Here is a 24,252-nt window from a genome sequence, read left to right as displayed (position 1 = left end):
CATCCCTACTGCTGAGCACACCAAATGTGGTATAGTGTGACCGAGCTTTGGAACACCGGATATGCCAGTGTTCCCATTGTCCCGCTAAAGTGGAATTTAATTTTATCCCTCAAGTGGTCACACGCCGCAAAGAAAGTTTAAACTTTAAACTTTAAAAACAGTAAATTACCAAAAACCAAAACATTTTATTTCAGAAATAAGTTTACCTATATTGGGTTTAGGTTTCTAAATATTTATATTTACTATAAATACAAATTTACTAAGAGCATAAATGTACACACAGTTAAACATAAATATTTTTTAATGAAAGGTTTTGTCGTATATTTGAATTTAAAACTTTAACCAAACTTGTACTTTTAATTTAAGTTTTTAATGTTAGTATACGACAAAACTTAAAACTAATTAAATAATAAACTTTTCTTAAATATTGTTATTAGGGTTTTTATTATTATTACATTAATAAGCAGTACTATGATACTATCTGATGCTGTTTTCAAGCACTAGTTCATTTTTTTTTTTCCCACTCGCACAAAAACGTATGCACTTCCCCTAAAATCTCGCTCCCGATAGGGTTCTTCATAAAGCAAAGATTTAAAATTACAATCAATGTATTTAAAAGTATTTCACTAGAGTTGGAATACCAGGACAGCCTAAGAGCGGATCTCCTCCTCCTGGCTGGGAATAGGCGCGGGGGCCGATGTTGTAGCCGACTTCTCAGTGCCGGATACCAGGGCCTTTTGCAGATCCTCTGACTTTACTAGGCCGTGGGAGTCCGCGTATTGCATGAGATCACAAATGGTGGGCGACTCCACAACCAGGATATACTGGCACGTCTTCGGCTCGAGCAGATACATGGACACGGCAGTTCCACTGTTGGTAACAGGCGTGCAGGTCAGTTTTACGTCCACTTCGCGGGCCAAACCAGTGCGGTCACAGTGGGTGCCCTTCCCGTAATGGTGCCAGATGGATGACGAGAACCCGGTACGACGGGCTCCCTTATCTGGATTGGAGTTGGCCCAGGCACGATGAGCTTCATCTGAGAAATAGCCCAGAAACAGTTCCACTTCGCTGTTCTTGTCCTTGTGAAACTGACGTACATGTCGCCCATAGCAAAATTCGTACTTCCACCAGCCGTTTCCCTAAAACAAAAATAATGAGTCTTAACCAAGCATTTTTTAAAGGAAATACCTACCCCAGTTAGGCAGTTTTTTCCCGAAATGAAGTCTCTTATGGGGGTTAGATCGGTGATGGGTGTGGGCCCTGTTCCAGCTCTGGCCAGCAGAAGCTGCTGATAATTGCGGTCATCCTCGATGTCTCCATTACTAACGAGCTCCAGTATGGTTTTGTCTATATCCCCGCTGTACTTGAAGGTGATCATGTCCACATCCGCCTTAAGCCACAGTTTGGCTGGGTCTTTGCTCTCCTTTTCCTTTGAAACCAGCAAATCCGCCTCGGATTCAGCCCACTCACTTAACTCCGACCGCAGCATGCTCAGCGGTCTATGTGGCTCCGAATCGGAGTTAAAGCATTGTATGGATAGCTCCTTGGTCTCCTCAGCGTGAAAGCCAGGAATAACGCACAGCGTCGATGAGAGAATGATGGCCTCGTAATTGCAGGAGGAGGTCTCTTTAAAGGAGTAGATGTCATCCTTGCCGTGCGGATAGCACACATAGCGCACCATCGTGGTGCGCGGAGAGTCAATAATGTCGCACATGGTGCCATCGCTGTATTCCATCTCGAAATAGGGATACCGTGTGTTGTCGATCTTCAGGCTCTTGTACTTTGGTTTAACGCCCGCTTTAAGGTCAGTCTCCCAGGCTTTGGTCAGCAACTCCGTCTTGTCATCAGTCCATTTTCCCAAGTAGTACTCCTGGAACTTGACGTTCTTTCCCTCGCGTTCCTCGTGATACTGTCGCACATGGTGACCATGGCAGATCTCATAAGCCCAATAAGCTTCGATGCGGTAAGTGCAGGTCAAGGCTGAGAAGGTGGGCTGCAGTAGGCTGATAGGGGCTGCAAAACAACCAAATTACACATAATCCAAAACATGTTAAGGAAAATCATAAAGATCTTACAAAACTCCGGCTTGTCTGACTTTTCTTCCTCTTTCTGGCGCTCCAATGTCGGAATCAAACAATCGTATTTCTCCTTGTCCGGCGTGTAGAAAGTTCGAAGCTGATTGCCAAAGTCCTATTCGGAATATAAGTTATATGTAAACCATTCAATAACAATACGATTCAATACTTACTGGCTGTCCAATCAATTCGGGCACTTCGAAATCAATTTTGTACAAAATTGAATCGTCAAAATCTTTGGCTTCATGAGAATCAGCCGCAAGTATAAGGGCCAGCAGCAAAGCTATTTTGGTAATTATCACGTAGGGGCTTGCCATTTTCGTGGTTTATATCGCAATTCCTTTACATGAGTTTTTCCGTGATATATATTAAAATATTTATAAACGCTACGTGTTGTTTTCGTCCAAAAATAATGAACAGATGTTGACTGTTACCGTGGCACTGTGAATGACGGCGGAAAAAGAAGAACAAATATTTTTGCTGTGAATGGTAATTTTTCTTCATGAAAAAACAACTTTTTGAATTTATAACCGTTATACTACCAACTGAGTTAATGAATATAATTTATTTGTAATATTTATTATCCTTAAGGTTGAAAGTCGTGAAAGTGAAACCTATTCACCCAATAAACTAAACTAATAAAGTGCTCGGTCAAAACATTAAACAGATTAATACCGAATTTCTTCACTTAATGGTAGGCTAATAGAAGATTTTTAACTCAGAACATTCGAAATCGGGCCATAATCTCAAACTTTCAATACCAATTTAAAACACCGAATACGCCTAGATCTTTTAAACCAAATCAGGTCAAAAGCACTACTCAAAGTTGCCAAAGCAAAGGTGAAAATACTCCCCCGAAGTACATTAAAATCAGACTTAGTTTATCTTCAACATTATTATATTTTCTTTAACAAATATCGCATATAGTATCAGTTCCTTATCTCATGGCCGTGGCAGTGTCCGTTTTCCCCGTGGGCCAGCCGGGCTCCTTGTCCTTGTCAAGGTCCAGTGGCACCTTGTCGATGGCATCTAGGATGAACTTAATGGAGTGCGCAGTCCGTGGCAGCCACTCCATGATGCGGGAGGTGCTTGAAACTGGCGGAGTCGATGCATCGCCGTCGTCTACGAAATCGGCATCGCCTCCGGAGAGAGAACGAACTCCGCCCAGGTAATCCGTATAGTCGTAATCGCTGGTCAGCGGATTTACCTTGGAGTAGTAAATGGCAGCGAACGTCGAGTAGATAATCAGCAGTGCTGTGCCCACCTGTGGATTAGGGATTATCATAAATTGAATTAATAAATATATGTAAATTTTTCACAATTTATTAAAAGCTTTTTTAACTCTCATTTTATCAATTATATATTCGGCGAATACTTTCCCTAGCTTCAAAATTTATTTCGCCAATGTTTCACAATATAGAAATGATTAAACAATTACGTATAACTACCACTTTAAAATGTTACAGAATTTTCTTAATGACCAGGATATTGAAAATTTAAGTTTCGATTAAAAAATGAGTATTAAATGGAAAGAATTCTTAGTATATATGTACAATAGAAATGTTGAGTTATACATTTTCTGTTATTCTTAAGAGTATTTAATTCCTTTCCGTTATTATGCCATTATAAAGAGAGCTTACTAGTGGTCGATATCACCCCTTTTGGCGACCAAAGTCTCCAAATTCTGCACCCTTATCATTTTCATAGTCTGTATTGACAGGTTAATTTTTGCAAGCTCTCTTTTAAAAGAAGTTAAAGGAAAAAAGAGTTTGTGGTTCGGTGATAAACACTCACCTGAAAGACGGCCCAGAACTTGTAGGAGCCCTCCGTGATGACGAAATCGTAGTATCCCTTGAGGGGATCGCCCTTGATATAGCGACCCTCACCCACATCCGAGTCAGCTTTCTCCTCGGCCTCAACATCGCGTCTGTGGCGCAATCCCCGCACAGATCTCAGATTGCCCTTCTCCCCCTTGCTAGTCTCGACTTTGGTGGATGGAGCCGATGGTGTTACTGTCGCAACTTTCTCCATCTTCTTCTTCGGCTGCTCCACTTCCTCCACCTCCTCCTCGGAGCTATCTGGGGCTGGAGACGTCGTCGTGGACGTTGTTGTCGACTTAGTAGTCGTCGTAGTAGTGGGCCTCTTGTTCTGGCTCTTTTTGTTTCCCTCCACCCGTGGGGGTTTCTTGGAGTTAATCCTCGTCTTCTGCTGCTGCTGCTGACGCAGTCGCTCCTTCTCGGCCTGCTTCGCCGCCTGCTCCTGGCGGAACTTCTCCGTACTCTGCTGATGGCGCTCGCTCACTGCGTTCCAGGCACCCATGAGGGCCTGGTAGAGATCCCAGATCTGCTTGAGACTCTTCAGCACGGTGACCAGAGTGGATTCGCTCTGGACCTGCACAACTGCATTTTCAGAGGAAGGCTGAGATTGCTTAGCCAGCGCAGTTTCCGCATGTGGACGTGGCTGGAAGCCCATGGGATAATCATATACCTCATCGTAGGCGGGATAAGGGGGTGATCTGCAAATATTCAAAAACAAGTATTAAAATTGTGTTATTCAAAAGCCGACTTTATGTTCATTATAAGTTGCGATGGTGTTATAGTTATTGACAGTCTTTTAATATTTGCAAAACTTTGAATACTTTGGTATTTGCTAATTATCTTCAATATGGTGAAATTGTGTCACATTAATATACCTATCTTTGTTTATTAAAATTGATGGTATATACATATACAATAAATGTGTTCCAAGTTATATATAAATACGTTATTGTATATGTATGTACCGGATTCTTATTTAATCTTCAAAAGGCGTCTTTGAGTTTACTTATTTATAATATGGTTTATAGGTATAGTATTGGAAATCTCTGAACGATGTGAAAGCGTTGGATTCTGTCAGGAATAAACATTTTGACTTGTAAACCTTGGATTATACTTAAAATCACTTATAAATATTCATTGCTCGAATGTTAGCCAGATATTAATTAAACACTTAGGTCCACAATTTGTAAAATGTTCACCTATTGGGGGCTGGCTGTAGCTTCCTGTTGTTGCCCTCCGCTGCGGGATGAGTAGCCACTGGAGCTGGATTTCTTCCACTAGACCAAGGGGAGTAGAAGGAATCGTAGGGACGAGCCTGCGACGCCCTTCCCTCATCCGTATCCGCCGACGAATCTTCCTTATCGTAGAAGCTTTCCTCCTCCACCGTTTGCTGTTTGGACTCCGGATATGGATATCGGCCTGGCCCATAGTCATCGGCGACATCGTAGTAAGGATCCTGGTCGTAGGAGTCCTCCCTGCGCTGAGGTGGTCCGTAGGCATCTTGACGTTGCCCCATCACGGGATCCATACTCTCCTCATTCACCACCACCGCCTGCTGCTCCTCGTATTGTCTTCCTTGCTCCGGCTGATTTGGATTAGTTGCATTTCCGGTTTCCCTTGCGACGCGTTCCACGGTGGCGATTTCGGTATCGTTTTCGGCACCAGCTTTGAAGTGATTCCACATGCGAGTGAGGATCAAGAGATCGCTTTCTCCGGCGGCGCTGCTCTGGGCCCGTCCAGCTTCAATCATAGCCACCGCCGTAAGAGTGGTCGCAAATAGAAGCAGGGTGATCACTAGAAACCAAATGGGGGACAATCGCCGTGGCGTCTTCGCCGACATCTCCTCGTAGGATGACATTACTCGTTTGGCAACTGTTTACTTTTGTTCCGAATCCTTTTTTCGCACAAGCCGCACTGCCAGTCGGCTCGGAGTTTAATCATCAACTAACCGAAGAGTCCCAAATGCTGCTCCAGAAAAACTCCGTCAAGCGATGGTGCTAATGGCGGGACTGGGTATCTAGAACATCTATCCGTAGTGGCTCGTTGAAAGGTGCTAATCCGTGGGCCGCGTGCATCATCGTTATTGGGCCAGTGCTCCAGTTTCGATTTAACGGTTCATCCGCCACCGAGTGCCGCAGCAATTAGCACCATCCATATCTCCATATAGCAGGTACTCCGATCCCGATCCATCTCCATTCATTTATGCATAATCCCCGACTTTGTTGTTTGCCACAAATTCGTTTTTTTTCGCGGTGAAAGTGTGCAATATGGTTCTCTACCCAGAAAATGGGAGAATTAGACCTGGGTCCGAGGAATTTAGGAAGTCGTAATTGGTCGCATTTGCTATAGGTCTGTAGTTCTGTGGTACATCGTCTGTCGTGTGCCAAGCGTAACTCACGATCTAGGAAGCTAGCATATTTGCCTACACATGCTCACGGATCGTGGCGACCGTGCGACTTTCATTATGGGCGGATAAGAAAGAAATCTATTAAGATCTTTTGGACAATTACCATGGGATGACATCCCAAGCGGCTTTAGGAACAATCACATACTTATTTAAGAAAAACTGCAATGAATGTGGATGTTAAACTATATAATATTACATAAATAAAGTAAGCTGAAAGAGTATCTTATACCTTTTATACCATAAATTGGCAAACTAACTAGTTCGATTTCTGGTTGAAATTGTTTGAAACCCTAGCCTTTTTTATTCTGCTCTTTAAATGTATTGGAATGTATCAAACAAGGAAAAGACTAACGGCCATAAAAATTGATTTATTTAATTTATTCTGTGTTATTTTTAAATTGCAAAATTTCTTTTATTTATGCTCTATATAATAAATTAAAAATTAAATTGGTTCAAAAATCTATTTCCCCTTTTAGCAGACGTCTCACAGGATTGGATAAATTGTTTTTAAAATTATTTTCGTAGTGTTAACTTATATCCTTTTTTTAATGTTGGCTTTAAGTACCAGAAAGCTAAATATCATGTGTCAAAAAATGTTATTTTTATTATTTCTATTCGGATTAAGTTAAGCAATTGCTATACACTTATCCAGGTAAGGGTAAAATCCTCATGTTGAAAATTTATTAAATTAAAGAAAATCAATAATGTAAACAATTAAGCGCATTAAGTTAAAAGTGTCTTACAAAGAACATCTGTATTAGCTATACTTTTATATATGATGTCGTGACAACAGACTGGGTTTTACGTCGTAGTTTATATTTGAGTATTCAATTAAAATGCGCGAAAAGGTCAAAATATTGATCATCAAGATCATATAATTTTTTTCCTGCCACATTATTGATTTTTTTCCGAATCAATAAAAGTTCATATGTAATTGGGAATATTCATGTAGATAAGTATTTATTATAGCTTATTTTGAAGGTAAACAAAAGGTAATGCAAAAGGTAGTTATTTATTTATTTGTTAGGTAACAAGTGGCACCAAATTTTATCAAGGGACGTCCTAGTTACCAGTAATTACATTTTTACTTCTCAATTTTAATTTATTTTAATTTAAAGGGAAACTTCTAGCGATTTCTCGATCTCACTGAACTGGTGCGTCATTTGTTTACCGGCGAAGCACACCGTGGCAAACTAGTTTCGTTACCCCCAAAATTGTTTACATTATGGTTTAGACTTTCCCACTTGTTTTCCTCCAAAAAGCTCTAGTCGTAAACTTTAGTTGTGTTTGTTGATTTGTTTGAAACCTCCGCGATAGTGTTTATGGCTCGATTTCGTTTTATTTTTCGTGCTGCGAGATTTTAAACCAAAGTTTTTTCGTATTTTAAAATGTTTATTTGGGATCTTCTTGCAGTTCGGCCACATTCCGGACATTGTGCCGAAAGTCCAGGCGTTTTTGATATTGACATTGGAAGCGCCTCGAATTCTGTGCACAAATGGGATTCCCCTTCTATGAAAAACAATTTGAAATAGCTTTCTCTTAATTGAATTCTGATATAGTGGCCAAGCTAAAACCTTCAAGGAGCTACCGAAGAAGATCAAGGTTAAAAAAAAGTAGACGAACAGAGCGAAGGACTCGAACCCAAAGCCGCACATTCAGAAGGAAGAGCTGCACAATATCCTCTTCCTCGCTTATCTCCCCGAGGAGACTCGAGATGAAGAGTATGGACTCTTTAATTAGGGTCCTAACTTCAAGGAGGTACGTCTAGTGCCGAATCATCATAACATCTCCTTCGCGGATTGTGCCACGTAGCTCCGAAGTAGTGCAGCCAAAAAAGCGCTCCAGGTCTTCAGGATCACGCACGCCATTAAAATCATTTATCCAAAAAGAGAGCTTAGAGAGAGTTTTTTTTTGCTATAAATTGAATGATCTTCTTTTTGGGACAGCTTTTAGATAAAGTTCACCAAATTAAAAAAAAATACAATTTTTTCGAGAGCTAATTTGAATCTTTCACAGTTTGATTAATTGGCTTATAAAATAAAGTACAATTTTTAAAAAGAAACTCTAATCTCAAAAAAAAAGGAATAGTAAACTTAGAATAATAACATATTTACAGATTTAGATCCAATTGTATTAATATGTTAAATGTGTTATACTAAAAAAATTCTAAAAGGCTTTCAGCCAAATATAATATTTATAAAAAGTTAATATTTTTATAGTGAAAATGCATGACCAATAAAAATACAAAAATGAAACGAACAGACGCATCATGAAATTCGATTGCCCAAATATTTGTCACTTGTTGATGATTAATATTCATCGTACATATAAATATGTAAATACAGCATATAGAAAACCACCTGATCGAGAGTCTGTTTTATTGTTTACCAAATATCAACAACGCAATTTAAAAAGCCGGCAAATGGCGCAAAGAGAGCGAGAGAATGGCATTAGAGTGGACCATTCTGGAAAGTTTGTTGGATCTATTTATGTTTGTGCGTTTGTATGTTTGCCTGATTGTGAGTGGAAAATAACATGGCTTTTGTAATTTTCCACATGTAATGTAAAAATACTTTTAAGTATAGAAATCCACTAAAAAGTTAATCTTTATGCATTATTTCACCCACACACGCTAACAAAAACCGGAAGAAATGCTTACATATGTATGTGTTTGCAGGTTTATTTACCTGTGTAAGCTGTGAACTTTCAATGGAAGGTTGCGGGAATATTTCCGTTTCGAAACTAAATGTCAAGCTGTATGTGGGAATACATATTTTTATGGAGTCAAGTCAATCGCTCTAAACAAAGAAATACTCTGGTGAATTGCATTTGCGATAATCGAGGAGCTGAGTGCAAATGAGTTCAACTTAAAGGAGGCTATAAATATGCACTCGCAGGGACAGCACACCGACTGCATGGGAAAGCATTGGAAAAGCTCTCTGGCCTGACTTTGGGTGCTTGGAAAGGCGCTGTAAGAGAAAAGGAAAATAAAACACAATTGCAAATATAATTCAGTTTTGGTTTTTTGTTTATTTTATAAGTAATACCTAAATCAAACTTCATAATTTGAAACGCACTAAGGCTTAGCAACTAAAACGTGTAAGTCTGAATTAGTTTAGGAATATTTAGAAGCTAAGTTTTTTTTGTTTGTGAAAATATAAGCGAAATAAAATTATTACAAGTTCACAAAGTTTTGCGCCGCATGAAAACTCAATGCACAATACAAATGCAAAGTGTATTTCCAGGTGGCTTTTGATGTTCTCTCTCGTTCTCTCTTTTCTTTGCTTCCAGCGACTGCTGCGATTTGATTTCAACTGTTTTTCTCTTCTTTCCTTTCCTTTCTTTTCCTTTAAATTCGAATATTTCTTTCCCCGTTACTTCTTGCTTTTTCCGTACCGCTCCTCCGCCTCCGATGCCCTGCATCAGTTCTTGCAGGCGGCAGCCTTTTTGTTGTTGTTGGTGTTCATCAGCTTGGTTAGAATCTTTCGGGAATGGCCTGAGGGATCGAAGTGGTTGGTGTGTTCGGTGGCCTCCTTCTTGGAGCGCTGCTTGCCGCTGTGGCCAGAGAAAATGTGCTTGTCATGGTCGAAGTTGTAGTGCTCGTATTCATCAAAGTGCGCCTCGGACATAATGATGATTTTAAGTTGCACAAACTAACTGCGTTGCGATTTAGATTTTTCTTATATTCTTCTCTGCAAATTCGCAGACTGGAATTGAATTTTTTTCGGTCGAGCAGCTGCTTTTTATAGCCAGCCGAGCTTTTAGTGCGCGTGAAAGCCCTCTCTCTGTCAGAGTTACCAGACTTTGCAATTTAAATTAGTTAAATGGAATTTAAACCTTCAAAAACAACAGTTTGTTGAAAACCAAAGTTTAATTCTTCATTTACAAGTTGTTGCGCATCTAGTGACTTATTATTTTTTTTTAAAGTTTACTTTGAAATAAATAAAAAATATTTTAATTTTCCCTGACAACCCTTTGGCTCTCTTTAAGAAAGAGAGCGCCAGCTTTTTGTCCATTTTAGCTGCGCAATTTAATTTTTTGTTGTTTACAAAGTGCGCGGTAAACAAAAAGAAAAAACACACATCGTCAAACATATTATTTTGCCTTGTCCATTTTTTTAATTATTTAAGAACTTTTCATAATACATACATACGTTTCAAAAGTGTTATGTAACGCCCGCCCGGCTTGGCCCCCACAAATGTACATACGACCCCCAAAGTGCATTTACCCATCATTTATTTCCCCACATTTTAAATATAGAACTAAATGCAACATGAAGTCTGGCTGATACACCACTACACTGCGAAAATTTTTTTTCCTGCCACCCAAAAAAAAAATGAGTATTACCATCTTTAAATTATACTTTCAAAAATATCTTAGTAATTAAAAATCTATTTAAAAAGCGTTATATTGCCGAAAAAAATTATTTTATCAATTACCAATGCATAATTTTTAGTTGGGTGCTTTAGAACTTGATCGGGTGACCCAGTTCCCTCCCACTCGAATATCATTTGTTTATTTCTAAAAACCAAAAGCTTTAAGTTTGTTTTGGTCTAATCGTTTTTATATATGTACATAACCAACAGATGTTACGTAGCGTTCTTTCGGTGATAAGGTGCGAACTATCGTGCTTGTTAGTCATTTAGCAGCTATTCGTTCTAAAAGTTCCTCTGGAACTCTCGAAACGACGCAATAGATCGTATCACATTCTTTGATAAGATAGAACGGACCCAACAATGTTGTTCAAGAACCTTCCACAATATATCACAACTTTGTTTACAATTCATTGGTATCAAACCATTTATGAATGCTTTTCACGGTTCCTCTTTTGTCTAAAAAGGGAAACTGGTTCTTTTAATTATGATACTAAATTGGTCTTTCTAAAATACTTCATTTGTAAGTTCTGTTGTAAGTTGAGTGATCACTTTGAAAACCTACTCAAGTTGTGATATCACAACTTGTTTGGTTATCAAGTGTTAGTAAACATGATGCATTTTAAGAAAAGTTTCTTCTTTTATCATAAAATTGACCATTTTCAATGTGATAATTCACTTTTCATAAATCTCTGTTTGGTAGGCATTAATAATAACCCCTAGTTTTATTTCTATTTAACCGTCTCCTTGGGCAGTAGAGTTTTCAGTCGCTTGTCAGAATTGGTATCCCTTTTCGCCGTTCTCAGTACTTTCTTGGGTTTCTTTTTAGGCGTCGACAAAGTCTCAATTACAGGCAGATCAAAGTCGTCGGGAAAGGAACTGTCCACCGTCTCAGAGAGCTCCAATTGCACCGCCTTTTCCGTGTGCACCCGCTGCACGTGCTCTTTCATCTTGTCGGAACGATGGCTACTAAACCCACACAGCTGGCACTTGTATCGATTCGGACCGTTCTCCGTGTGCTTCAAGGCGTGTCGCTTGAGGTTCTTGCTCTGGCTGAACTTGCAGCCGCAGATCTCGCAAATGAAATCCCGTCCCTGCTTGTGGGTTTCGATGTGTAGCTTGAGGTTCTCCTTGCGATTGGCTCGATGCTTACAGCCCGAAACTGTGCAAGCGAAGAATTCACCGGTGTGGAGCAGTTTGTGGGATTTTAAGGCCTTCATGTGGGTAGTGCTGTACCCGCAGACGTCGCAGAGCATCTGCTTCTCGGGATTGTGCACCAGGATGTGGTTGCTTAGGCCCTGCTTCCACTTGAAACCTTTGCCGCAATGAGGACAGATGTGCGGCGTTTCCGTGGAGTGCTTGGGCTGATGGACGAGCAGGGCAGCTCGAGTGGTGAAGCGAATGCCGCATTGCAGGCAGAAGAAGGGTTTGCGAAGGTCATTTGAGTGCCTGCGAAGATGTGTGTCGTACTCCCGCCAGTCCAGGAATCCCACTTCGCACAGGGAACAGGTCAGATGCGAGGGCTCACAACTGCCCATGTGCTCGATCATCTTCTGCACCTGGTAGCATTTGTAGTCGCAGCCAATGCAGTAGTTCACCTTACTGCTGGATTTCACGGCCCTTGGGTTCTTTAGCTGTAATGAAAGGGTGATATGAAAACTGGAAAGGGAAATGGATGTATGTAGTTCTCACTTTAAAGTAACTTTGTCGATTTTCAAACAAATCATCTACTTTTCTTGCTGGCTCCAGGTTTTGTTCCACCTCTCCAGGAGCCGTAATCTCTGAAGTTTCCTTCACCTCTCCCAAAGGCTGCAACTGGTAGAGATTTAGCAGTTCGGTGACAGCCAAGATTTGCGCCAACTCTCGGAAGTGGAGCTCGTGCTCCTTGGACACGGAGACTATGTCTTCGTAGAAGAAGTCTACAATTGTGTGCAGGCACTGAGTGCAGCTGAAATTCCGGATGGTGATCTTCAGGGGATTGTGGATGGAAAACTGCTGCTGCTTTTGGTTGGTGTTTATCAACTGGCTCTGGGCGGCCAGCACGCAGAAATGGACACTCAGGCTAAGGGAGTCATCCGAATCCAGTTCCAGGAGCAGGTCACAAAACTGTCCGGTTCTCCGCTGATTGTTCAGGTAATTCGACACCTTGGAGTGCAGCGGCTGATGTAGAGTGGGTACGGATTGCATCGCCTGAGAATGGAGCATTTCCATAGCTTGTATTTGGATATTGCCCCAGTCCACAATAAAATCAAAATAAGTTAATGTTTTCAATAGGACGCCAAAACAGCTGTTAAACAGTGTGGTAGGCAGCGGTTTGCTGAAAATACTTCCAAGTATATTTCAAATACTGATTAGTATTTATGTTCGTTACAAATAATAATTTTGAATGTATATATAGATCCAGCATCAATTTCTGATCTTTGCCTATAATCTTTTTAAATCAATTCTAAGAAATTAAAATACTTTTAAAAGCAAACAAAATAATTAATAGCTTTGCTCTAAATGGAGACATTTACTTGTTATGTTTTATTTGGAAATTATCTTGTATAATTAATGAAATGTTTTTTACAAAACTTCGAGTTGCAATTTTTAATTTTCGTTTTCTCAATTAAGAGAAAGTTTGATAGCAGAACCGACCTTTTGTCATTTATTAATAATCAGCATACAATTCTGATCGTGCCAAATATATTTAAAAAAAAACTAAGCAATCAAAAACGGATAAACTAATTTTAATTATTTAAACCTAAATTTATTTTTTTAAATTTTCAAACTAGAAACGCGCACATGGGAAAAATTTGGTTCAAGTTAAAGAAAATTCAACATTTGAACGTTTTTCTGCAGTTTGACGACCCTACATTTATTATAAAAAATAAATCAGGGAATAGAATGATATTCCAAGCAACACCTTCTGAAAATATAAATAAATGTCAAAAAAGGCTCAATAATTAGTAAAACAATCGCTTTAAAAGGCGGACTTTTAAGCCCTATATCAAATAAATACACTTTACAAAATAAGTAGCACACTTAATTTATCTCGAAATGTTTATTCAACAGTTGGCACTCAAATATCAAGCGCTTACATGGAAAGTGGGAAAGTTAAATAAATAAATAAACCCATTCCATAAGCTCTTCTCGGTTTGGTTCTCGCATTTGAGCTTCAGTTGAGAACCGACGCTGGGTTCGGGATGTCACAGATCGCTTGGTTTTTATAATAATTCGTTTAGTCGGTGCGAAGTTGAATTAAATCATAACGCCTCTATTGTTTCGTTTCCTAGAGGAAATTCGAGTATTTAACCTCCAATACTCTTTGTGTTCTAAAAATACCAGAATATTACACTGCCAATTAAAACTGAGTGCGAACAAATAAGTGCTGATAATTTGCACATTGCTGAGAATTTGCCTGCCCCTATTGTTCGGAATCTTATCGGAATCTGATCCCAGTCAAATGTTCTATTTACACAGCCATTGAGAATTTAGACCAGCAAAAATAGTGTATGTAAGCCCATTATAATCCTTCAATTAGCATTAGGCCTAATTACAGGGAATCCCAGGGTAAATAGAGATTTCAATGAACGGCACGCAACTGCCGAGAAAGTCTAAACATCTAAGCTACATAATTTACACAGAGTTTTCTTGCTAAGCTCAAGTGTCGGGTTCCAATTTGTTTTACAACTGCCACCCCTGCAAGGCATACAGATAAAGATCTGAATTAGCCACTGGATTTGGGGCCTGGGTCTCAGTTCATTAAGTCCGGAGCTCTTGGTGCGAGCGGTTGATCTGCAGTGATCTCTCTCGGGGTGTCGTGTTTATATTACTGCTCTGATTCCGTACCGCTGATTAACGTCAGTTGCAATCAGCTCGAATCAGTAGTAATTCAATCAGAGAAATGGTGGGAAAAATTATACAGCTTGCGCTGGTGGTTCTCCTCGTCTCCTGGACGGAAGCTCAGACCGAATCCTACGAGGATCCGAACAATCTCAAGGTTTGGCTGACCATCAGTGCCCGCAAGAGATTCCTGGAGGTTTCCTGGAGCAATGCTCCGGCTAAGGAGGGTGACCAAGTCCTCGTAACAAAACAAGATGCCCTCAGCTTCGAGACAAAGCTCCTCCCCAAACGGACTCCGCTGGCGGCCTTCCACAGCGAGGAGGGAAGTGGTTCCGGCGAAGGATCCCAAAGCTACGTGCCGATCAGTGGGTTCACAGTCCGACCGGAAACTAAATCGGACTCAAACGAGGTGGAGCAAAAGTACTGGGTGGCCAATGGAGGAGCCACGGAGGTCGTGGCGGCCATTCAACCAAGTCAGGGTCTCTCCACCCAGTGGTTCACCACCGGACTGCCCTTTGACTACGCCTTGTCCAGGAACGTGACAGTTCAGACCTCCTGCTATGGCTTTTGGGCCAGCTACATCGACGCACAGGGGAACATCCTGGCCAAAACTTGCCTCAAAGTATTTCCTCGGTGGATGAATAATCTGAAGTCCAAAATAGGGGAGATGCGCCTGCGAGATCTCTTCATTCCCGGTTCCCACGACTCCGGTTCATATCGGCCCAACTTCGATCCGCTACTCAGGGAAAGTCTAGTGACCAAATACGCTCTTACCCAGGACGACGACATAAGGGGGCAGCTGATGCATGGAGTGCGCTACCTGGATATTCGGGTGGGCTACTACCGGAACTCCCCGGAGCCCTTCTTCATCTACCATGGGATCACCAAGCAGCGGCCCCTTCAGGAAGTCATCAACCAGGTCCGGGACTTTGTCTACGAAACCAATGAGATTGTTATCTTCGGACTTAAGGAGTTTCCAGTGGGTAAGGAATGATATAAGATTTCTTCTTGAAATCCTTGAGCTTCGAAAAAAATACATCTTTCTATTTTCTTAAAACAATATTAAAACGAGGAAGATAAGTCTTATTTCTTTTCAAATTTGAAAAACAAAATCAAATCCATTCGGATTAAGAAATCCCAATTCCTGTTTCAATTAGGCTTTGGAAAAGGACTCGGCGTGCATCGCCTGTTGATCAGCTACTTGCGCGAGCAGTTCCAGGACCTCATAGCTCATCCTTCGCTGTCCTGGCGCGCATCCTTGCGGGACATTTGGGCCCGTAAGCAGAACGTGTTCCTGGCTTACGACCACGAGGTAATGGTGGATGAGTTCCCAGAGGTCTTGTTCGGATCCGTGGAACAGCGTTGGGGAAACAAGCAGACGTGGGCCCAACTTGAGACATATTTGCGAAACGTTAATGACTTCGACGTGTCGTGAGTTCATCTACAAGTTATTGATTAGATAAGATACATTTATCGCTTTTTACTGCCGCAGACGGTTCTCTAGTCGCCCGGTGTCCGATATGGCGGAGTTGACCCCGGAGACCTGGGACGTCATTTTGGACAAGCATGGTGGACTACGCAAGATGGCCGATAACGTGAATTGGCGGATCTCTCAGCTATATCGGAATGAATTGGGAACGAACGCCAACATCGTGTCAGCGGATTTTATACGGGGCACCACTCTCGTGGAAACGGCTATAGAATATAATACTCGTAAGATTTATATGTAGATTTAAACCACCCTATTCGGGACCATAGGTCCATCACAATTTATACTAAAACTTCCGAGTTTGCAATAATATATTTATTTGCCAAGCGGTAAGTAAAACATCAATATGTTGTTTATTGTACTGCTGTGTGGCTTCCCTAAACATGTCACATTTTACAGTTTGTTCCCATTAAAGCGTATTCAATTACTTCCTGATTGTATTAAAAAAGGAATTAGGATTGTAGCACCTATCCATAAACTCTATAGTAAACTTTTGTGGGAAGTGAGCCAAAAAGGCCTTGGGTTGTGTAAAACCTGTTAACTGATGAGCTTGCTCAAATAAATACATACATTAAACCAGGGATTGCCATTAGGTGTTGAGATTTAAAAAATTTGAACCGAAAAAATGTAGGGAGTGAAATTTGTACATAAGTTATTTTTTGAAGAATACAGAAAAAGTATTAATTTTGTTGTATTATTTATACTTAATTTTTAAGTTTTTAAATAAAAATTAAACAATAACTCCTATATTTTAATTTTTAGTAAAAATTCACCAAGAATTAGAGTTATTTTTCAATTTTTATAATACAAATTAAATTTAAATATCTTTTTTACGGCGTGGTCTATTTTAAAAAGAGACTTATTCATTTAATCTACTCTTTAATACCTTTTTCTTATTCCCTGTACTAAAAGGGAGCAAAGAATGATTTAAACCAAAAATAATTTTTGAATCTTTAAGATAAAAATTATAATTGGTACGGTCCCTGGTTAAAACTAAAATCTAATCGATGCCGATTGCGCTGTGAGGAATGCCAATTGTCTATCGAAAATATCATACAAATGGGGCAGGGTTTTCTTAAGACTGTTTACAATTTAACAAGTTTTTAGTGTTTTTAAATATCATTTACGAGTTTTTTTTCGAACTAAATGCACGAAGCCATGTTCTAGAAATAATTCTAAGGGTGCGGTATATAGACCTAGTTTATCTTTTCGTTCGATTCGATTACGGTGGTGTTAAAGATGGCCCGACAAATCTCTACAACGGAGTTGGACAATCGCCCGTAGCACTTGGGCTTATTTTCCCAGGCGATGAAGCAATAGTAAAATGGAATGCCGGCCAGGGTGATACCGATACCAATCAAGAGATTACCCGGCTCCTCCATATTCGGCAGCAGGACCAACGTCACGCAGCTCACCATGAAGATAATGGGCAGCGCAAGATTGACTTTAATGGGTCGTGGCAAGTCAGGCCTGGAAGAAAATAAAACGGTAAGTTATTCAGAGTTCTAAATGTATTTGTCAAAACTAATTTCTCTATTTTAATATACAATAAAATGTTAAATGTATTGGAAGCAAAAAATTGTATTTTTAGAGGTAAGTGTCATGAGGGTTTCTATTTATTTAAAATATTTTCAACCCGCCTTGCAAATTTTGGAAATTTCTATTTAAGATAACAAATATTTTAAATAAATTTGTTCATAATCAAAAGTAAGGTTAGTTTTAATTATTCTTGAAAAGGGGACTATCCGAAATAGACCAATAGTTTTAAACCAAATCGTTTCCGTATTTATGATAAAGTATTATGTAAATATGATAGTGATCACAATACCTCTTATGGCGAAGCCACAACATTCCAGATATACTGGCCACCACTGAAAGCCATAGCACCGAACTGAAATAGTTGATCAACTGGTAGACATTATCCGTGAGCAGCATTAGCAGCGACATCAAACACTAAGGGTATATATGCAAATATCATATCACAATTCTCAGGTAAAATGTAAATAGTCATTGCCAACTTACTGTGAAAATCAGGGAGGGAATTGGAGTCTGTTGCTTCACGTGGAACAGCTGGAAAAACTTGGGCAAATGCCCCTCTTGAGCTCCAGTTGCGAACAATCGCGCCGACGTGAAGAGCACCCCGTTCACACCTCCAAAGGTGCTCAAAGCCACGAAAATTGGCACCATGAAAGCCAAAGGTCCAAACACACGGTTACCAAAGGTCACCGCCACGGCCAACGAACTAAGCATCTCCGGTTTGCTGACCACTGCAAAATAGGCCAAATTAACCAGAACATAGATGCCCGTGACCAGGGGCATGGCTATCCAAATGGCGCGTGGAAGATTTCTGCACAAAGAAAAAATAAAAATATTAATCTCTTTTCTTATCTTTATTTAATTGTTTAAATTCGCCTTTCAGAGATGGTAAAAGAACAGTAAGTATAAGGATATTTATATTTACATTCCATACCGTTTTTTTTTGTATTTAAATGTTATGTGCAATAATTTTTGGAGCTTATAAACCATACTTGTGTTAAAAGTTGCCAAAATAGACGAGCTATTTTGTATTTATTTTTATTTCCATTGTTGGAATACCAAAAGTGGGTTTGTGAGATTACTGCCGATCGAAAAGATCGGTGTGCACTGCGGTAAGATACTCTGTTTGGACAGATATACACTATAGATATTTACAGAATAAAAAGGTTTGCGAAAATTTGGGGGTGTGACATTTAGCCAAGCTTGCAAACAGTAAAGAAACAGAAAGACATGACTATATCGACTCAATATATATAATGTGTAGGTTAGGAAATGTCTTCTTTACTTCGCAACAAAATTTAAATTAATCTTACAATATCATCAGGGTATACAAATATATTTTAGTGGTAGAAAATGTCTCCTTTAGGGAGCTAAAAATTTTAAAACAAATTTTCAACACCTTTTATAAAGGTATAAAAATATGATTATAAACATTAAACTTTTTCATTGTATTATTAATTTAAAAATATTTACAGAACAGCTTGTTTAATAGAAAAGAAATCACGGATATTTAGCAGGTTTCTTTTTTGTACCATATCCAAACCTTACTTTATATTTAGTTAAGAACTATCATTTAAAATGGTAAATTTATGGTAAATGTTCTATATTTCAAGGTAAATATTTATCGGGACGATAACCAAAAAAGTTAAAATTTTTCTCCGTGTGAATAGGAACGTGCTGTTTAACGAGAATTCCACTTGGCCTGGGAGGAGTGGAGCACTTAAATTGATTGCTGCGCTTCGAGAGCAAATTGAATTCGTTAGGGAGCAGGCAGCATCCCACCCACTTAGACCCATGACATCAAGGACGTTCAACAAGTTTCAACTTGTTGCTGCCTGCGCATGACGCATAAGGCATGAATAGGACATATAATCCCGACTCATTCCACTTGTGCAGCCATTTGTCATGTTGCCAGTATAGAGCCCTGAACCCCACTACTCACTTGTACGGATCCTGCAGCTCCTCCGTGACAAAGTTCAAGTAATTCCACCCGCCGAAGGCAAACAGACCGGAGTAAAAGGCGTAGCCAATGTTGCGGGAGGAGTAAGTGCCCTCCCAAGGGTTGCTAAAATTCTCCAACTTGCCCGTGGCCATATAGTACAGTCCGGCCAGGATAATCATGATGAGGGCCAATAGCTTGCCCACTGTGAACACATCCTGCACCTTCATGGACACCTTCACAGACAGGCAATTGATGGCGGTAAGCAGAGCTGGGAAAAAGAGAATAATTAAGGTTTCTCATTGCCCTTTATTAGTTAGTTTACTTACTTAAGCAAACGGCTGCCAATAGTTTCACTGCGTTCTCCGGTGGGTCACAGTCCGGGAAGAATGGCTTGGCGGCATAATGGGCGAAGGTTAGGGCCACTATGGTCTGTAAGCAAAATCGTATTATAAGATTTTAATACTTTTAACTAGTTAAAATCTTCTGTTTCATTCGTCCGCCTAGTTTTCATTGGAGAAAGTTGTTGTTTTTCGTAATTGAATTCAATTCCGGTCGAAGGTAGCCGCCACTTAATAAATTTCTATTTATTTGCATCAACAACCAATTCGAAGCGCTGCCCATCAATCAAGACAAATAAACATTCCGTAATTCAATTGACGGGCCTCAGGCACTGACCTGCGTGGTTGGCCGGATGATGAGTAGCGCTATCCAGAGCCGCAGGAATCCCACCAGCGGTCCAAAGGACACCAACAAATAGGCGTAATCCCCTCCAGATCTAGTGATGCTCGTTCCCAGTTCGGCGTAGCAAAGTGCTCCGATTGTTGATAGAATCCCACATGCCGACCAAATCAAAAGGGAGCTTCCCACGGATCTGGAAAATGAATATGAGGGTGGAATAAATAAACAAACCAATTTCGTAAAGAAATATACACAAATACAAGGCAGATTCATTACTATTATGGTGTAATGCTATTTCAGAATTTCAATTAGAATTTCTAGCTTAAGATGTTAGTTAAATACTATTAGCTTATTATCTTATCCCAATTCAATGAAATAAATCACTTTAAAAACAAATTTAAAAGAACAAATTAACAAACATTAATTTATAAATAACATAGTTGTCATGAATAATTTGCCGGAAATTTTTCCAACTGCCTTACGCATATGGCGCACACCTTTTTTGTGCATCTTATCAATAACTTAAATGTTGGCACTCCTCATTGACGTTATTCTTGTAACTGGAGACAACGGGCTTAAAACCACTTTAAAGCTGACGCAATATTTGTGCAAAATTTCAAGGGAGAATCTTCGAGGGAAAATCGACAACTAATAAATTCATCTTAATTGGCGCTAAAGGAATGTTTGCGACAATCTATTTATTAATTAACAGTTAAATTGACCTTTTTGTGAATAAATTGAATTAAGGATGATACTATATGTGGGCATAATTCCACTCACTCGGTGTAAAAAAAGACTCCAGTGGGTGCGATGAAGATGCCCGATCCAATAATGGTCCCCACAATAATAGCCACTCCATTGATGAGGGTTAGCTTCCGTTTCAGGACAATTTTCTCCTCTCCCTCGCTGGGATTTCCTGAGGCAGTGCGTCCATTTGTGGGCTCAACCAGACTGGTGGTGACTCCATTGGCATATCTGTCCGTCATGATTGAGTGCTGAAACCTGGTTCTCCTCTACTGCTGAGTAGCTGACATTGCCACTGAAATGTACAATCAATTTGAATTTTAAATTTCGTAGGCAAGCTTTTGCTATTAGTAAAGTTTCAGCACGTGTTGCGCAAACTGTAAACAAACATTTTCATTTTTTGTCAAAGACTAGTTACTAATTGCTTCGTTGGCAGTGAACTAATCTCCACAGACAGACATAAACTTTAATTGTGTTTTCAGACACCGCTATCTTCGGTACACAAATTGAAGTTTTAAACTGAGGGTTTTAGGGTTGACGTGATATTTTCCCATAGAGGTAGTGCGTGGGTTTCGTAGTGACGCCTTAGCCGCGTGCCAATTTTCACGATTTCGTCATCACCGATACTGCATTTTCGACGCGTGGCAATGAAAATTGCAGTTACGCTGCAGAGTTGTGCTTTCTGGCATTTGCCTCTTTGCTTTTTCGCAACGTTTGGAATGCAGTTTAGCTGATTATTTCGGTTTATCTAGTCCGACTTCGACTGCGTAAACACGATTTATTACCTCGAGCGCGACACAACAAAACGGCTTCGACTGCGAACAGCGACTGTGCGTTGGCATCGAGACCGGCATTTTCATACTAAAATTAACGCAATTTCCACCCCAAAATCAGAGGGAGAGAAAGAGAGAGAGAGACAGAGAGCGATTCGCGAGTGTGCGTCATAAAACAAAAAAGAGCTGTTTTTAGAGAGAAATAATTGCTCAAAACCGGAAATTGGTTTCGATTTGTTTGTTTACAAATGAAGTGAGGAGGTGTAATTCTAAAATTGCCATTGAAATCTGATTGTTAATATTTAGTATATTACAGAACAGGTGTCACGTTTAGTTTTCAATAACAAAAATTATATTTTTAAATATAAATTAAATCTCCCGCCTGAAATTTAAGAAAACTTGCCAGTCACCCAGAATCGCAGCTGATGCATCGATCAATTATCGATAACACACCATCTGTCGAACATTGCTCATCTCTATCCCTTTAAAGTTATTGTTTTGATAATTGCACGTGTTTTCTTTGATTGCCGTTTATAAACCTAAAACCAGCAATGTCGGACAAGTAAGTGGAGTAAAAACAACTTATTTCTGATATTGTAATTCCACGTCATATATTTTTACTCCTAGATATGCAGTTCCCAACAAATTGCCGGGCAAAACAGTCTCGGTGCTGAAGCATCGCAAGCGGCGGATTCTGCAGGATGAGTCGGTCGTTACACAAAAGAGAAATGACCGGATCAAGAAAAGGACCGCCACCAAAGATCACCACAAGTTCCGACGCGCCGAATCCTTCGTAATGGGCTACTTGAAGGCAGAGCGCACGGCCAAGCGAATCAAGCAAACCATTTTGCGCACCAATGTCACCGAACAAAGTGCCAAGGCTGCTGAGGATTGCAACCCAAAGCTGATCTTCGTAATGCGCCATGCGGGCAAGAAGATCTTCGACAAGACCACTGCCAATATATTTCGAACCCTGCGGATGGGCGCGCGCCACAATGCCGTCTTCCTAGAGAACAACAAGGAGAACCAGTTGCTGCTGCGCGTGATCGAACCCTTTGTAGTCTACGGCAATCCCTCGCTGAGCTCCATACGCGAGTTGGTCTTCAAGAAGGGCTTCGCCCGCATCGACGGCAAGAAGACAGCTATCCAGTCGAACACGATGGTGGAGGAGCAACTGGGCGATAAGGGCGTGATCTGCTTGGAGGACATCATCCACGAAATCTGCACAGTCGGGCCGAACTTTGCCGCTGTCAATGAATTCCTATGCTCCTTTATGGTGGGTTTAGTATTTTTGTGGCTTTCCTATAACAATCTTAATCCTTCATTTGATCTTTTGCAGTTGTCCAGTCCCAGCAATGGGTGGCAGAAGAAGGTCTCCGTCTCTTACAAGCGCGGCGGAGAATACGGCGATCGTGGCAATGCCATCAATGAACTGATTGCCCGCTGCCTGTAGAGAAATTAAGCTAGTAGACCTTTAAGTGATTGTTCAACCTCAATAACCCATTCTGTAGCTAAGCCCAATACACATTTATATAAAAACTGAGCCTTGGCATCTTAACTGATTTTTTTTAAGTCAATAGAAAGAAAACTTATGAATAGTAAAATACCAAAATTCTCCTTTTAAACTGTTCACTGTAGGCTCATAAAAGCAATACTCAGACCATTAAGGAACCACATGAAACTGTCTCTAACGACGTTCCTCATTATCCTACATGTTTATCAACATGATAAACTCCACCCACGAAACAAGTTCCTTGCTTCTTGGCCTTGCGTGTCCCAGCCAAGTTCCCAAATTGAACAAACCAGAAAATCAACTTTTTTCCTACGAATAATAAATAACTCATAATGGAGCACGAGCCGCAAAGGAAGGAAGGGAAGGCAAGGAATGCCAAATTGAGCTACTTGTTGCCATGAAGGAGGGAAAGTTGTTTTCCGATTAGTCGAAATCAGTGCCACTAACCTAGTGCAACTCAGAACGTCGTATTCGGAGAAATTCGGAAAAATTCTAGGCACTACAAAATTTATTTCAAAATCAACGATTAATTCATAATGAATTCAAGATTTAGCCCCGAGGAATGGGAAATGGACCGTAATGGATTAAATAAGCTGCTGGCCAGATCGCTTAAGGAGCCCATTCTGGGAAAGCATTTTGCCCTTCCCGGCCGAACAGGTCAGGGCCAACCCATCGAACTGGACACCAGTCAGAGCTACATTGCCGTATACACTCATCTTAAGGTGTACGCCACCGGAATGCCAGAGAGATTGCCCACACCAGAGGCGATTGGACGAGTGCAGGCGGAAAACCAATCAAATTTAGAGGGAAAGACTAAGACTAAATCTGCCAAGGCACGCGGAGATCCTGTTTAATTTGCTTGTCGGTTCTTTTAGAATTTTCCTTTCCTGCTCGGAAGGCATCCAAAACCCCAATCGAGTGATTATCGAAATATTTTAATATGTATGCTTGATAATACAGCGTCAGCTTAACAATTTTTTTTGTTAATAAATCATTTTAATTGCAAATAGAATAAAATTTAAATATTGTTTTCATAGTTTCCGAACCATATAGCGAACCCGAGAAGTCAGTGAAGCAGCA

The 24,252-nt window shown here is 40.2% G+C and overlaps 8 protein-coding genes across 9 annotated transcripts; 3 read left to right on the top strand and 5 right to left on the bottom strand.

Annotated features, from left to right (window-relative positions):
* Positions 1-425: 425 nt before the first annotated feature.
* On the bottom strand, positions 426-2,515 carry LOC108043702 (endoplasmic reticulum lectin 1). The gene is made up of 4 exons (XM_017122514.2): positions 2,249-2,515; positions 2,076-2,190; positions 1,193-2,013; positions 426-1,139 (listed from the first exon to the last, which is right to left on the bottom strand). The coding sequence occupies exons 1-4, from the start codon at positions 2,390-2,392 to the stop codon at positions 651-653; spliced, it is 1,569 nt and encodes a 522-aa protein (XP_016978003.1). The 5' UTR covers positions 2,393-2,515; the 3' UTR covers positions 426-650.
* Positions 2,516-2,981: 466 nt separating this feature from the next.
* On the bottom strand, positions 2,982-5,893 carry LOC108043563. Its single transcript, XM_017122329.1, has 3 exons — positions 5,092-5,893; positions 3,870-4,590; positions 2,982-3,339 (listed from the first exon to the last, which is right to left on the bottom strand). The coding sequence occupies exons 1-3, from the start codon at positions 5,748-5,750 to the stop codon at positions 3,013-3,015; spliced, it is 1,707 nt and encodes a 568-aa protein (XP_016977818.1). The 5' UTR covers positions 5,751-5,893; the 3' UTR covers positions 2,982-3,012.
* Positions 5,894-9,304: 3,411 nt separating this feature from the next.
* On the bottom strand, positions 9,305-10,022 carry LOC108043580 (nuclear protein 1). Its single transcript, XM_017122352.2, has one exon. The coding sequence runs from the start codon at positions 9,926-9,928 to the stop codon at positions 9,722-9,724; it is 207 nt and encodes a 68-aa protein (XP_016977841.1). The 5' UTR covers positions 9,929-10,022; the 3' UTR covers positions 9,305-9,721.
* Positions 10,023-10,337: 315 nt separating this feature from the next.
* LOC108043573 (zinc finger protein 99) lies at positions 10,338-13,362 on the bottom strand. The gene is made up of 2 exons (XM_017122339.1): positions 12,365-13,362; positions 10,338-12,306 (listed from the first exon to the last, which is right to left on the bottom strand). Exons 1-2 carry the CDS (start codon positions 12,881-12,883, stop codon positions 11,404-11,406), a joined length of 1,422 nt encoding a protein of 473 aa, XP_016977828.1. The 5' UTR covers positions 12,884-13,362; the 3' UTR covers positions 10,338-11,403.
* Positions 13,363-13,846: 484 nt separating this feature from the next.
* On the top strand, positions 13,847-16,331 carry LOC108043499 (PI-PLC X domain-containing protein 1). The gene is made up of 3 exons (XM_017122250.1): positions 13,847-15,480; positions 15,655-15,928; positions 15,990-16,331. The coding sequence occupies exons 1-3, from the start codon at positions 14,559-14,561 to the stop codon at positions 16,225-16,227; spliced, it is 1,434 nt and encodes a 477-aa protein (XP_016977739.1). The 5' UTR covers positions 13,847-14,558; the 3' UTR covers positions 16,228-16,331.
* Positions 16,332-16,744: 413 nt separating this feature from the next.
* On the bottom strand, positions 16,745-21,798 carry LOC108043491 (large neutral amino acids transporter small subunit 1). 2 transcript variants are annotated; one of them, XM_017122238.2, is made up of 8 exons: positions 21,276-21,569; positions 20,923-21,181; positions 20,140-20,335; positions 19,791-19,893; positions 19,465-19,732; positions 18,009-18,333; positions 17,815-17,939; positions 16,745-17,456 (listed from the first exon to the last, which is right to left on the bottom strand). In XM_017122238.2, the coding sequence occupies exons 2-8, from the start codon at positions 21,126-21,128 to the stop codon at positions 17,183-17,185; spliced, it is 1,497 nt and encodes a 498-aa protein (XP_016977727.1). In that variant the 5' UTR covers positions 21,129-21,181; positions 21,276-21,569; the 3' UTR covers positions 16,745-17,182. The 2 variants fall into 2 exon arrangements, with proteins under 2 accessions (XP_016977727.1, XP_016977717.1); XM_017122228.2 differs by lacking the exon at positions 21,276-21,569 and adding an exon at positions 21,672-21,798 and having other exon boundaries at positions 16,746-17,456.
* Positions 21,799-22,094: 296 nt separating this feature from the next.
* LOC108043520 (60S ribosomal protein L7-2) lies at positions 22,095-23,202 on the top strand. Its single transcript, XM_017122269.2, has 3 exons — positions 22,095-22,221; positions 22,287-22,935; positions 22,999-23,202. The coding sequence occupies exons 1-3, from the start codon at positions 22,211-22,213 to the stop codon at positions 23,110-23,112; spliced, it is 774 nt and encodes a 257-aa protein (XP_016977758.1). The 5' UTR covers positions 22,095-22,210; the 3' UTR covers positions 23,113-23,202.
* Positions 23,203-23,318: 116 nt separating this feature from the next.
* LOC108043540 (WD repeat-containing protein on Y chromosome) lies at positions 23,319-24,189 on the top strand. The gene has a single exon (XM_017122292.2). The coding sequence runs from the start codon at positions 23,709-23,711 to the stop codon at positions 24,024-24,026; it is 318 nt and encodes a 105-aa protein (XP_016977781.1). The 5' UTR covers positions 23,319-23,708; the 3' UTR covers positions 24,027-24,189.
* The last annotated feature ends 63 nt before the right edge of the window (positions 24,190-24,252 follow it).

The sequence above is a fragment of the Drosophila rhopaloa genome, unplaced genomic scaffold (assembly GCF_018152115.1).
Source record: "Drosophila rhopaloa isolate 14029-0021.01 unplaced genomic scaffold, ASM1815211v1 contig_2, whole genome shotgun sequence".
Lineage (NCBI taxonomy): Eukaryota > Metazoa > Arthropoda > Insecta > Diptera > Drosophilidae > Drosophila > Drosophila rhopaloa.
Note: the sequence above shows the minus strand (reverse complement) of the source record. Positions and strands in the feature narration are given on the sequence as shown.

Excerpts from the sequence above, each read along its gene's own strand:
- LOC108043702 (XM_017122514.2), bottom strand. The coding sequence starts at position 2,392 with ATGGCAAGCCCCTACGTGATAATTACCAAAATAGCTTTGCTGCTGGCC. Across the intron at positions 2,191-2,248 it reads CCGAATTGATTGGACAGCCA|GACTTTGGCAATCAGCTTCG; the intron begins GTAAGTATTGAA and ends TATTCCGAATAG. Across the intron at positions 1,140-1,192 it reads GAAAAAACTGCCTAACTGGG|GGAAACGGCTGGTGGAAGTA; the intron begins GTAGGTATTTCC and ends TTTTTGTTTTAG.
- LOC108043563 (XM_017122329.1), bottom strand. The coding sequence starts at position 5,750 with ATGTCATCCTACGAGGAGATGTCGGCGAAGACGCCACGGCGATTGTCC. Across the intron at positions 4,591-5,091 it reads CTACAGCCAGCCCCCAATAG|ATCACCCCCTTATCCCGCCT; the intron begins GTGAACATTTTA and ends GAATATTTGCAG. Across the intron at positions 3,340-3,869 it reads AGTTCTGGGCCGTCTTTCAG|GTGGGCACAGCACTGCTGAT; the intron begins GTGAGTGTTTAT and ends CCTAATCCACAG.
- LOC108043580 (XM_017122352.2), bottom strand. The coding sequence starts at position 9,928 with ATGTCCGAGGCGCACTTTGATGAATACGAGCACTACAACTTCGACCAT.
- LOC108043573 (XM_017122339.1), bottom strand. The coding sequence starts at position 12,883 with ATGGAAATGCTCCATTCTCAGGCGATGCAATCCGTACCCACTCTACAT. Across the intron at positions 12,307-12,364 it reads ATCGACAAAGTTACTTTAAA|CTAAAGAACCCAAGGGCCGT; the intron begins GTGAGAACTACA and ends CTTTCATTACAG.
- LOC108043499 (XM_017122250.1), top strand. The coding sequence starts at position 14,559 with ATGGTGGGAAAAATTATACAGCTTGCGCTGGTGGTTCTCCTCGTCTCC. Across the intron at positions 15,481-15,654 it reads ACTTAAGGAGTTTCCAGTGG|GCTTTGGAAAAGGACTCGGC; the intron begins GTAAGGAATGAT and ends TGTTTCAATTAG. Across the intron at positions 15,929-15,989 it reads GTTAATGACTTCGACGTGTC|ACGGTTCTCTAGTCGCCCGG; the intron begins GTGAGTTCATCT and ends TTACTGCCGCAG.
- LOC108043491 (XM_017122228.2), bottom strand. The coding sequence starts at position 21,128 with ATGACGGACAGATATGCCAATGGAGTCACCACCAGTCTGGTTGAGCCC. Across the intron at positions 19,894-20,139 it reads TCATCCGGCCAACCACGCAG|ACCATAGTGGCCCTAACCTT; the intron begins GTCAGTGCCTGA and ends TTTTGCTTACAG. Across the intron at positions 17,457-17,814 it reads TTGTGGCTTCGCCATAAGAG|GCCTGACTTGCCACGACCCA; the intron begins GTATTGTGATCA and ends ATTTTCTTCCAG.
- LOC108043520 (XM_017122269.2), top strand. Across the intron at positions 22,936-22,998 it reads AATTCCTATGCTCCTTTATG|TTGTCCAGTCCCAGCAATGG; the intron begins GTGGGTTTAGTA and ends GATCTTTTGCAG.
- LOC108043540 (XM_017122292.2), top strand. The coding sequence starts at position 23,709 with ATGAATTCAAGATTTAGCCCCGAGGAATGGGAAATGGACCGTAATGGA.